The sequence below is a fragment of the Tachysurus vachellii genome, chromosome 16 (genome assembly GCF_030014155.1).
Source record: "Tachysurus vachellii isolate PV-2020 chromosome 16, HZAU_Pvac_v1, whole genome shotgun sequence".
Classification (NCBI taxonomy): domain Eukaryota; kingdom Metazoa; phylum Chordata; class Actinopteri; order Siluriformes; family Bagridae; genus Tachysurus; species Tachysurus vachellii.
In genome coordinates this window covers 1305979-1319057 of record NC_083475.1, presented here as the reverse complement: position 1 = coordinate 1319057, position 13079 = coordinate 1305979, and the positions used below count along the sequence as shown (strand labels likewise).

Genomic DNA, 13079 nt, shown 5'->3' with positions numbered 1-13079 from the left:
ACCAGAGAGCTACCTGTGTCTTCCTAAAACCCGTGAAGCTGAGACACATACGGTACGACTGCCGTGTTAAATAAGCATGTTGAAAAACAATGATGTGTACATCAATCGCTTCACCTGAGTGGCTCGAGCTTACGTTAATTCATGTCAGCATGTCTTTAACAGAACATAAAACTAAAAGCAGGCTGGAGCAGGAGACGGTCCGTTCACCTCTGCGTATGAACTCTTCCTTAGAGGATAAAATCACGCTGCAGTTTATCTTTTCCTATATTGGCACTACACATAATTGCTCAATGGATATATAAAGAAGCAAAAATGTGCTAGTGCCAAAATGGGCCAGGATAAAAGAGTTATATAAAGGCATTAAGCTTCAAGAGATCTGTGTTTCCACTGGTGGTGGGGGGGGGGGGGGAGGCATCATCCAGTGGTTCTTTCTCTGCTCTGTTTATGGCCCTATGGTAATTCACTGATAGTGTGCCTTCACAGTGAATTCTACCAGTGCCATACACAGAACAGGAGTCAGCATTACCCCAGTGCACAGCTTTAGGGAGGTAGGTGGTAAAGGCAGTCAGCCAGCCAATCTGTAACATCAATAAGAAAAACAAAACAGTCAAGGATCCTGAAGGAAGCCTGAGAAGAAGTCTAAACACTTTTAAATAAAAACATAGACGTTTTAACGTTTAAGCTCGCTCCATACCTAGTATTCCCTTAGCTCAAGGTCACCTCTAGGTCAGCCATGGAACACAAATACCCAGTAGGTCGTATTATCATGCCACTTATTAGCTATAAACAATAATGATGGAAACAGATCTACAAAGCTAATGGAAAGGTGGAAGTGTACAAATGAGCTTGAGGGAATCTGATGCGGCTTTTATATAAAATTCAAATCACTACTGAACATCACCGAACATTAAAGACGCAGCAGACAAATGGCCAAAGAAACCTGGCTTCTGTAACACAGCCCATGGACCATCAGACATAGGAGCTACATAAAGCTAAAGAAAGAAGAAAAAAAAACTTTTCTCACAAGGCAAACACGTTAGCGTGAAGGTTCTGCTGCCATTATCTGACCTGGTTTACTCCACTAGATATTTTTAATTAGCCGACGAGCTGATTAAAGCTGCTAAGCTGATTGAGATGAAGATACACTAACATCTATTTCATTTTATTCTGACACTGTATTTAAAGCAAAGTTGATAAATGTTAATTAGACTTAAAGTATAACGACTCAGTGACACGTGTGAAAGACATGGTGTTTAGGGTGACTTTCAGAACGTGGTCTGAGTAAAGCTTCCTTCTTAAGATCTCTCCCTCCATCCCTGGGATGTGTCCTGGAGTCATGACCTAAATACTGACCAGTAATTCCGCACCAAAAAAAGCCCCCACACTATCATACTCGCAGGAGACGAATCCGAAGCACCCGAGACGCCCAAACCCTCATCCTTCTGTTAATACACATTAAAGTTAATAGTAAATAAATAGTCCTTTATGAATTATAAGGAAAAAAACATGCTATCCAGGTTATGACCCCCCCCCTCCCCCCTCCCGGACCACACCCTGGAGAACTCAGCCATTAATTCCTGCTAGCACTCCTCCTGCAGGAGATGGAGCCCAGATTGATTCCGGCTCAAACTGATGTTCTAAGTGATTTTTTTCACATTACCAAATGGCTCCCTGAACATGACTCCTCGAACCATTTCCTGGAATAATCAATACCACTAAAATGCTTATTTGAAAAGCTGGAAAGAGCTAAAAGCTTCATGCATTTGAGAATTATTTTATTTTGCATTTTACAGACTGATCTTCTTTTTCCAAATGTTGAATTATCATTAAATTTGACGAATTAAGAAATCCAGATGTACCTTGTGCATAACTGTACAGAAAGGTGAACAGGAGAACACTAATGTTGTGTGGCTTTAGCAGAATATTGTAGGAATATTGCAATAGGCAACGATCAGTTTAATAAAAAGTACATCATTAATCAAATAACCGAATCAGTCATTTAGTGTTACATATTTATTTCAACTGAATCCTTTGTTTTATTAAATATTCTATTTATTTCTATAAACTAACATATTAAAAAAGTCAAATGTTGGAGCTATTTTTATTCTATTCTATCTTTAGGATAAAGGATAATAAATAAATCACAGATTTATCTTGAAACAGCTTAAAGGCAGAACCCCGGCGTGTTTACAGAACACAACTGATCCCTGCTCAACTTTTTTAACCCCAATAGCTGGTGGAAAAAAATCTCCGTTAATCGCATTTTGTCTGATTAGATCTGATTTTGTCTGACTACCAGTTCCCAAACTTCTGTTAAAAAAAGGTTTGGAGAGACACATCAATATCCCTTCTTAAATTTCACCTACCATCTCATGTACATATCGAATTTGATGTCCAGATAATATGCCGCATTGTGGAAAACACACAGACACACACACACACACACACACACACACACAAACACACACACAAAAACACACCACTCCTTACACGACAACAATCCGTGATGTTCCATTATGACCGTAATAATGAATTTAAATGAAAACAAATTTCTGCACAACATATTACATTATTACATTATATTACAGTGTAACCTATAAAAAGTTAAAGTAGATTAACGGCCCAGATAATCTACAAATAATCTACTGTTAATGCATTAAAATGATAAATCTGGGGAATAAAGTAAGAACAGATTAAAACAGTTTTACTGAACACCTACAATCACTTTCAGTTTGTGTAACTGCACAGTATTTACTATGAAATGGTCAACACCCTGCTATCAAAACTAACACATGGGAAACAGGCAGGAAATTCATTTTAAATACAAATCTAAAAACTGATGATTAATTCGTTTCCTTCTTAATGACGCACTGATCCGTTTTAGTTCTCTGTTTATTTCTTTATAAAAGAGACTTTAATCCTTTTAAAGTCTGCGGTGAGAAATAAAGAGCTGCAGTTTTTAAACTAAAAGCCTAAATAAAAGCTGTTATAAAATGTAAAGGCCTAAAGAATCATTTTGGACATTTAGGTGAACGTCATCAAAGCTGTTTTACTTTAAAACCCGAATCAGAAAACAGAGTCGCAGTGACACTAAAGATTCACAAAACCTCCAGCTTCTTTACAGAACACAAGGATTCTTACCTGAACTGGAACACACTATTAGTCAGTTCGCCCAAGCACAATTGTGGATTTTTAAATGAACAAAGAAGTCAAAGCGTCGTCACTGACTTCCTGGGTATCAGATAACACCTGCACTGATTCTGCTCATATTCTCTCTGTCCCCTTCCCTGAGCGTTCACTGTGTGTGTGTGTGTGTGTGTGTGTGTGTGTGAGAGAGAGAGAGAGACAGAGAGAGAGTGTGTGTGTGTGTGTGTGTGTGTGTGAGAGTGAGTGAGAGAGAGAGAGAGAGAGAGTGTGTGTGTGTGTGTGTGTGTGTGTGTGTGTGTGTGTGTGTGTGTGTGTGTGCGCGCGCGCGAGCGCGGGTTGGGGGTCCTGGTGTTTCAGGTCACGGCGCTGCTCCAGTCTCTCCGTGTTCACGCGCGCGCGCTCGGCACACAGAATGAAACACACCGTTTGTTTGGTCTCAGACTGTGTTTTCCAGCAGAAGTGATTCTCAGAAGTTAAGCATAAAAGCCCAGGAATAATCCAGGCATTTTGCGGTGTCACTGCGGTCAGGATCTTCACCCGACCAACCTGACCGTTTTAATTCGGGGTGAAAAACTCTTTACGCACTGATACACGCTCTTGAGGAAAAGTGCACGAAATATAGCAGACTTTCATGAGTAGGCCTGACAGTTTTACAGTAAAAGCAACTGTTTTTCGCGTTAAGGGAAATAAGATTTCTATCCTACATCTTGTCTATCCTTCTGCGTTAATCTCATCTTTTTATATAGTAGTAACATTTATACACCTTCATTATGGAACACGTTTTGGCCTTAAATTAATACATGACAGTGTTAGAGTCGGTATGTGACAAATAGTCTATATTAAATCTGGGGTCTCACACACACACACACACACACACACACACACACACACACACACAATGGTGCAACAGAGCACTCTGTCTGTCTATCCATCCTTTAAAGCACACATCAGACGTCAAAGTGAACAGTGAAAATTGTACGAAGAGTTGAAATGAAACACGTCACCGTTTTGCGCTTCAGTCCACGACATCCTCCTGTGTAATATCTCCACATCCTATCAGGAGACGCCGTCACACACTTTCAGTCCGATGATGATGATGATGATGATGATGATGATGATGATGATCACCACACACCGAGATGTCCACTAAAAGTCCCATATATTTGCGTTGCACTTTGCTTCGTTATATATGCTGCTTACAATTACCCAGAGTGCTCTCTGCTGGACCAGGAGCTTCCACTTACCTGCTGTCGGTGATGAGTGTCACTCTGCCGTGGAAAGAAAACGAAACAATAATATGGCAAATTATTGGAGTGCGGTTACGGGTGGCTCTGGTTACATCTTTACAAACACGGTGAAATCAATCCCAGGGGCTCATTGTTGTTCCATCCACGACCAAAATGAGCCGGTTTAGCTCTTTGACCAAGTCGTGCAGGAGGTATTAACTTCTGGAAAACTGAAACACAAGCCTCGGATCACCTGTGAAAGCGTAGACGCGACGAGATGAGTAAAGTCCATGCATTTTTAAACCTTCATTTCGTTCCTTCTCTCGTGTCCTTCATTAGATGTTCACCACCTGCTGAAGAAGATATGGGTGGTTACGTGATAGGGGACATCTGAACAAAGAGCTTCAACATTTCATGCATCTTGATACAAAGGACACCTTCTGACACTCTGAGTTCCGACATGATTACAGAACATCTTCATCTTCATCTGACAGTTCATCATCTTCATCTTACAGTTCATCATCATCATTATTTACAGGAGAAACACTTATAGTGTAGGAATAGATGATGCCGAAGAAGCATCTGAATTTCTGGCAGAATATTATAAAGCAGATCAGCCCTATACATATATATATATATAGGCTATATATATATATATATATATATATATATATATATTTCATATATATATATATATATGTATAATCTGCAATATATAAATATTTGATACAATAAAAATAAGCAATAATAAACAGTAATAATTGATTGATTTCCAAAGGAAAAAACAAGTCTAATTAATGTTAATCTTAAAGCACGGTTTCTGTACATTTTTATTGTATTATTATTTCTATGTTTTAGGCTTTTTTTGCTTCGCAGAATTAATGCAGGTCAAAATAATTGTTTTAATGAATTAACAACAAATTGACCATTTATTCTTTTGTGTTAATGACTATTTAAATACTAATACATTTTTCTGACTGAACATTAACAAAAAACAAAACAAAAAAACAAATCAGCTGTGATCAATTACTAAAAATCATCCTCAGGTTTAAATATATTTATTTTCGTCGTATAAAATCACACACATACACCCACACACACACACACACACACACACACACACACACACACACACACTGCATGTAAGGTTTAGGGATGTGATCTGTGGACTCATTTTATGACTGCGTTACTGAATAAATTGGTATTAATTAGAAATAAAATGAACACACCGCCTGTCTGACTGAACATGTCTATTATTAATTATCTAGAGAAAGGATGCGGTACCAGATGAAGTTCGAGTCGAGCGCAGTAACTGTAAACCTACTACATATTTAATCACGGTCACCATCATTATATCCACATATTCCATTTATTTCGGACATGAAACAAACAATATTTAAAATCCTAGTGCATTAAAATGTCATTGGGATCGTTGGCTCTATCAGAAGCGCTTTAAAATAGATGGTGATGTATTAATTAATGGTTGTAGGGCCGATGGAGCAGCAGGTCGGTTCGGTGCCACTGCAACCTGAGAGCTGCTGCCCTTCAGCATCACCAGTCCCACATCACAGCCCCCATGAGCAGCACTATCACATAACACTCTGGGGTTTCACTAATCTAACTGGGCCAGGGCGATGGAGTCCAGCTGGGGAATAACACAATATTCACTCTTGTATTCTTTTATTCTTTCTGTCATTCATTTATTCGTTTGTTTCGTTGTTATTTCTTTATGTATTATTGTTGTCAGGAAGAGATAAAGGATGCACGCATTTTTATACACTTTATATACACACAACAGAAAAAATAATGGTGTAACACACACACAGCCTTTCGGACAGACGCACGGGAATATAATTGTCTTAATTATCTGCTGTTCAAATTCGAAATACAAACGAGTTCATTCGAATTATTATAATAGTGTGTGTGTGTGTGTGTGTGTGTGTGTGTGTGTGTGTGTGTGTGTGTGTGTGTGTGTGTGTGTGTGTGGAGGACGGGAGGGAAGGCGCGTTACAAGTTTTTTTTCGTCTGTTCCCAAATTTGGTGAGAGGAATGATATAGAATGAAGTGGAGTCCCTGAGCTTTTCCTAACGTGTGCATTAGTCCTGGATAAACCGGTCCTGGATAAAACTCTAAACTAAAACACACTATATATATCTAGCGTCATCACCAGGTAGCACTGGGGTCTGTCAGACGTGCGCAATAACGCATCTCAGGTTCATGTGCTAACTGAGAAGACCTCGGTATAGCTCAGCTTTTGTGATGAACCTGTGGAAACTTCAGCCTTTCATCGTTATGTATAATTTAAAACAATTCTGGGTTGTAATACAGCGCCCCCTCTTGGTGGTCATTGTTTTATCCTCCTCTCTGTCACCAACGTGCACCTTTCTGTTGAGCCGAAAACAGAAGGAGGACTACAATCATTACTGCTTACAGCTCTAAAGAAGAAGAAGAAGGAGAGGAGGAAGAAGATGATGATGAAGAAGAAGAGTAGGATGAAGATCATCTTATTTAACAGATTTTCGAAAACAGAAGGAGGACTACATGAGTAATTGTGACTGTTTATCCTAATTTGCCTCTGTACACCACCACCACCACCACCACCACAGTGCATATGAACTGTTGATATTGGTTTTACTGATGTTATTGTCATCATGATTTTTGACTTTCAGGGCATTAAATCAAGGGGTTTAACAAACTTAATAAATGAACTGTTTAGGATCACAGACATTTTTGACATGATCTTGATTGTGGGTCTTTCTGCAGTCAGCTTTGTCATCAGCAAATGAAAAGCTCAACTGGATTGTGAGGTGATGATTTGTGAAAAACATTTCATTTCTTTGCTTTAAGAAGCTCTTTGGTTGTTCAGCACTAACACCTCAGAATACATCCTTCTACTTCTATCAACCATACATGCCTAATCCTCCACCATAAACATGAACACTGCCTCCACCAGGTGTGACAGACCATGTCTCTTCCCATCCCTCTAGTACAAGTTCTCTTTGGATTCATCTTTTTTTTTTTTTTTTACATGTTTTCTAGCACAGTATGATCTGGTCACTTGCATCAAAACAAATAACAAACCTGAGTCCACAGCTGATAAAACAGAGTAACCAACATGCAGCAACCTGTAACAGTGTAGAACCACCTTGCAACATCACACCAAACACTCAGAAATCTATAGCAATTATCTGATATCCCCCATAACAGGCACGTGACTTACACAACAACCACCTAGCAACTATCTTACAACCACCTAGGATACCATAGCAACAACCATGAAACCTCTCTAACCATCAACTATGGTACCATAAAACCCAATTACCAACGCTCCAGGAAAACAACTACAAAAAACAACAACAAAACAAAGCAACACCCTAAAAAGCACCTGAGATTGCATAGCAACCATCTATTAAAACACCTGAACAACCACCTGAAAGTCCAGCACAAACATTCAACAACCACACACAAGCAACTGCCTGAGATACCAGAGAATCCACTTAGCAAAACCCTATCAACCACCTAGAACATGACACAACTACATAATAGCACTCTAGCAACCGCCATGTAAAATCTAGCAACTGCCTGTGATACCATAGCAACTGCCTGTGATACCATAGCAACTGCCTGTGATACCATAGCAACTGCCTGTGATACCATAGCAACTGCCAAGCAACATTCTGGCAATTATTTTGTGTTGTGTTTGTTATGTCCACTACCACTTATAATAAACCAGAATATCTCAATTAACACCAAAGCACTCACACCGAGTACCATAGCAACTTACTTGCAACACCCTAGCAAGAACCTCGGATATCTTAAATACCATCCACCTGGAACACTATAGAAACATCTAGCAGCATGCTGGATACTACCTCTGATATCATAATCACCTTGTAATCCAATAGGAACAACCTAGGATAGGGTAGAATCCACCTACTGATACCATTCAATGACCTAGCAACACTCAAACCGTTAACTGATCTTCCATAACAATAACCTATTAGCACCATAATAACTTGGGATAAGTATCTGCCTTGTAGAACCCTAACACCCATCTGGGCTAAAACATCAAACCAGCTAAGAGCCCATAGCAACTGCCTAGAGATATCATAGCAATTGAATATCTGCCCCTTAGAAACTACCTCCATTACCATGCCAACTACATACAGCAGGATAGCAACCATGTCACACTACCCTAGCAACCCTCTTAGATAACAGCAACCATGTTAAATAATCTATAGAACAACCACCGAGGGTTAGGGTTAGAGTGAGCCCTAACACCACCATAGACACCACCTTGCATTTTAACATTTTAGAGTTTAATTTTTTAACTGTTCTTTTATTCTGGTTTCATTCATCAAGGCCCAAATCACACTGGTGTGGTCCTCACCACCATCTAGAAACAAACAGAAACTTACATGACAGTAAAAAATAAAAACAAATAATATGAAAAGTGTTTTTTCCTCCCAGATAATGAAATAAGCTTCTTTTCTACAGAGTTGTTCCTTCAGATCCCTGATGTTTGATGACTTTATGCAGAACTCTGGTGTAGTGGAGTTGAGGTCTGGACTATGACTATTTCACCTTGCTCTTTTCTCCTTCAGTCATTCAGATGTCGACTTGCTGGTAGATCATCTTCCTGTTCTCTGACCCAATTTCAGCCCAGCTTAAGCTGTTGGACAGATGTCCTCACATTTGTCTCAAGACGTTTCTGGTATTAAGCAGAGTTCCTCATTGTGTCCATGAAGTTTACCAAGACCTTGTGGCTGCAAATCAAACCCAAATCATCAGCCCTCCACCAGTATACTTGTGGTGACATGCTGTGTTGGGTTTTAGGCCTGAGGACTCAGTTTTTTCCTGGCTACCTGCTCATGAAAGCCATACCAACCTTGATCCTGATAACAGAAGCCTAAAGGTCACATGATGTAGGTCTGTAGGACCTGATGAAGGACCTGATGAAGATTCATCTGCATCCATGTAAGGAATCAAGACACAGTGATGCACATAATGAGAAACCTAAAATAGCTCTGCTTATAGGAGGCTCTATCTTAAGACTGCAGCGGTTTTAGTTTGATGTTTACCAGGAATCAGGATACCAGACAGTGTAAGTCCAGGCTGAAAACACATTGTTGTTACCCCCAACACACACACACATTTGTTGACAGTGGCCTGGCTGGAACTTTTCCATGTCTGTGCTTAATAATCCCACTCTCTAGTATCACCTAGATTAAGATGATGTTCTTTTTTGAGTCTGGTTCCTCTCAAGGTTTCTTCCTCAGATTTTTTTTTTTTTTTTTTTTTACAATTTTCAGGTTTCTGTAAAGCTACTTTTTACAATGACCGATGTTAAAAGAGCTATTCACTTAACTAAAGATAATGTAAGTACTAACGCCTTATGTGAAGATCCTAAGTTCTTAAATGTTTTACATACACATATAAATGGGCAGGAATAAACCTAGAATTGTGCTCATTAGAGTCAGTGAAAAAAAAACCCACACACTTGTTTGCAGGGCTTGTAGTTCATTAGATTATGGACCTCAATATAAATGTTTGTGCTATAGCGCCACCATTAGACAGAACTAGGGACAAGTAATACTACCTGTTGGCCAAGTTCCAGGTCTGCACAATTTGTTTCAGCATAGTGAAGGAGAAAATCTTGGGGGGAAATAAAGAAGGAAAATAATAACACTGAATACAAATCAGATATTATTGTGTATTTTGTAGAAAGAGACGAAATAAATAACGAATAAATCTTTAAAGTTCGTCTGACAGTACTGCTGTCTTACCTTCCATTTTTATGAGAAAAACAAACAAACAAAAAAAAAAACAAGGAAATTGTGGGGAAATACATTTAATACATTTATACGTTTAATAGAAATGGCCTTCTCAATGGTGCTCTGTAATACACGAGTTTTAAAAACAGTAACGAGCGCCCTCTACAGGCTGAATGTCAGATCTGCGTTTGGGATGGAGGGAAGAAAAGGAATGAGACAAGAAACAAACCAACAAATAATAATAATAATAATAAAATCAATAAATAAACCTTTTTTTTTGTAATTTAGGTTCTGCCTTGTAAGAATTGATTGTGAGATGATATTCTGACATTTTTAAGATATTTTTCACACTCACTGACCCTACTGAGTAATCTGACAGGAATTTTGTGAAGATCTTTACTATCGCAGTGAGCAGAAACGCATCTAGGAAAAGCACATCGAGGGGAATCTTCGTGTGGACGGGTGACACCGGCAGAAGACCACACCGGGTTCCACTCCAGTCAGCCATGAACAGGAAGCTGAGGCTACAGTCGACTCAACGGGATAGATCATTAAAATAAAATAAAAAAAAGGAAAAGCAATGCAGACCCTACAGTTACACCCTGGGGAAAAAAACACCTTACAACACAGGTATTTATATTTGGGGCACAAAAAGGAAGTGCACAGGAAACATAACCAAAGAATAACAGGCTTAAGGATAACCAAAGTCCAGACCTTCTTGTTGTTACAATTTTATGTACCTGACGTATGATTATATACCTTTAAACTGGAAGGAAGCTTCATTGTGACCCTTTTCCAAAATCATCTACTGGTCACAGTGATAATTCTATATTAATCCTACAAACATTCGACCACTTGTTCTTGAGATATGATGCTAACAAGGATCTTGGACAAGGTGAAAACAAGGCTTTGACTTCCTGAGCATGAGCGTTGACCTTGACTTATATGGTTCCTCTGGACCTGTCCCAGCGATCGCCGTGCTCGGCTCTGCTCACTTTTTCTTTGTCTCTACGAGTCTACGTATGACTAACGTCCCCCCTGGATACACCAAAGACTAGCAGCAACAAATGAATTTCTTTATGTTCCAATTGAATCTTTTGTGAAGTTCTAATGAAATGCTAATTTCCCCATTTCTGTTGGACAGCAGTGTCTCCCAGTGTCCCCGAGAAGAAGGAGGGTGGACAGGTTCTTTTTTGAGCCTGGTTCTTCTCAATGTTCCTCAGAAACCTTTTCACCTTGTTACTGTACTTCAAAGCAGCAATACTATAAAAATACTATACAAAAAAAGCCCAACTCATAAGATTAGATGTGAGACTCCTCCTGATGGAGCTTCAGGTTCTCCTCACTGTATGTAAAGCTAAAACTCCAGAATAAGGTTTATGGTTTGAAACATTACACCAGTGAAGACAGATTTCTCACTGGGACACACACACTGTACATGTGGTGACAGGTGACTAAACTGTGTGCATGTGAATGGGTTCAGACAAGGAGGAGAAAAGGAGAGAAACCTTTAGACAAGTAGAATTCCGCACACCAGCTGAAATGATGCTCGTACAAGGTCTTTCCTCACGGCCAATTTGATTTTATTGTTCATGAGATGGCTACACATTGCCGATGGGTTGTGCTTCTCGCTATGCCCCAAAAGTGGAAGAACAGAACGTATACATTTCGTTTTAATCCGATCTGTGACTCGTTCATGATGGTAAAAGTCCGCCAATGTTAAAAAGATAATTTGAATCTCCGAGTATTTCCCTTCCACCGTCATAAGTCCGTGAGCATCCGTGTTTTTTTTTTTTTTTCATTTTATGATAGTGACAGCAACAAGCTGATTCTTAAAGACATGTCCATGAAAATAAATCTCTCCATTTTCTGTTAAAAAATGTCTAAAGTCTATTTTTTTTTTCTACAATGCGTTATGGGTTGCAACCAGGCACATTCTTGTTTTAATTTTTTGTTTTGGCTGAATATGGGTGTGTACTTTCTTGCGCTCTTTAACAAGATTACTTCTTGTAGCTACAGCAGCATTGTGCTGAGCAAAGCGAGCAAAGGAAAGGAATGGACTTTTTTTTTCGCTCCCAGAAAGCGTTTCCTTTCGCTCCGAAGCTGCACGGTCTCTCGCTGGCGCTCCACGGTGCTCAAGTCCCATCAATCGCTTTGAATTTTTCAAAAAAAGCAGCCAATTTAAAGCCTCGTGTCGTCATTTCCACGTTTAAAAACACAAGATTTGACCTGGATAAAAAAAGAAATAAAAGGAAAATGAGAATGTGGACGTGAGTAAAAGCTGTACATAAACACCACAGGGGCTGCTGGTGTATTTTACCTGACACTGAGGCACTGGTTTGTGAAGCCAGCTATCGGTAAAGCCTGGTGAACTCTCTCACTGCCCAGCACACCTGCTTACACTCCTCTGCACTGAACACACACAGGAAGGAAGAAGGTGGGTTAAATTTACAGCACTTTCACACACCATCATCCACAGCAACTTACATATGATCTCATTTTATTCAACTGGGTTCAGATCAATGACACTCGGTCATGTGCCCATGAGTTTTGCTCCAAACTAAGAAGCATGAGATGATGTCTTCTGATAAGGAAGAAGAGATGTGTAAATATGACCTAGAAAAGGAGACGCACCACAGGATATAGGTCTGAGGGATGGTTTAAGATGTCCTGAACTCACCTTGTGATCTGCTTGTGGAAGTCTGTCAGCTGCTTGTGAGTGACTGTTACAGCTCCTCCTGACATCTCCTTGGGAAGGCCTTTCAGCGCCACCTCTAGCCAGCGACAAAATACCTGGACAAGGAAAAAGCATCAGCGAGGTTCATATGTGTAGGAGTATGGAACACTTTTTAAGGCTCTTACCGGTCGGTCAAACAACATGATCTCCCAGAGCACTTCAGCCACATCGGGCAGTGTGTATGAAGGCAGGCAG

General features: G+C 39.6%; 1 protein-coding gene across 1 annotated transcript in view; it reads right to left on the bottom strand.

Annotated features, from left to right (window-relative positions):
* Window positions 1–11708: 11708 nt before the first annotated feature.
* The window catches only part of tnpo3 (transportin 3), a 14172-nt gene continuing 12801 nt past the window's right edge, over window positions 11709–13079 (bottom strand). The window contains exons 20-23 of the mRNA XM_060889356.1: window positions 13010–13079; window positions 12828–12940; window positions 12468–12559; window positions 11709–12376 (exon numbers count right to left, since the gene is read on the bottom strand). The exon at window positions 13010–13079 is cut by the window's right edge and continues 98 nt beyond it. Of these exons, the coding sequence (XP_060745339.1) occupies window positions 12499–12559; window positions 12828–12940; window positions 13010–13079 (244 nt within the window). The 3' untranslated portion in view covers window positions 11709–12376; window positions 12468–12498. The remainder of the gene's footprint in view (window positions 12377–12467; window positions 12560–12827; window positions 12941–13009) is intronic.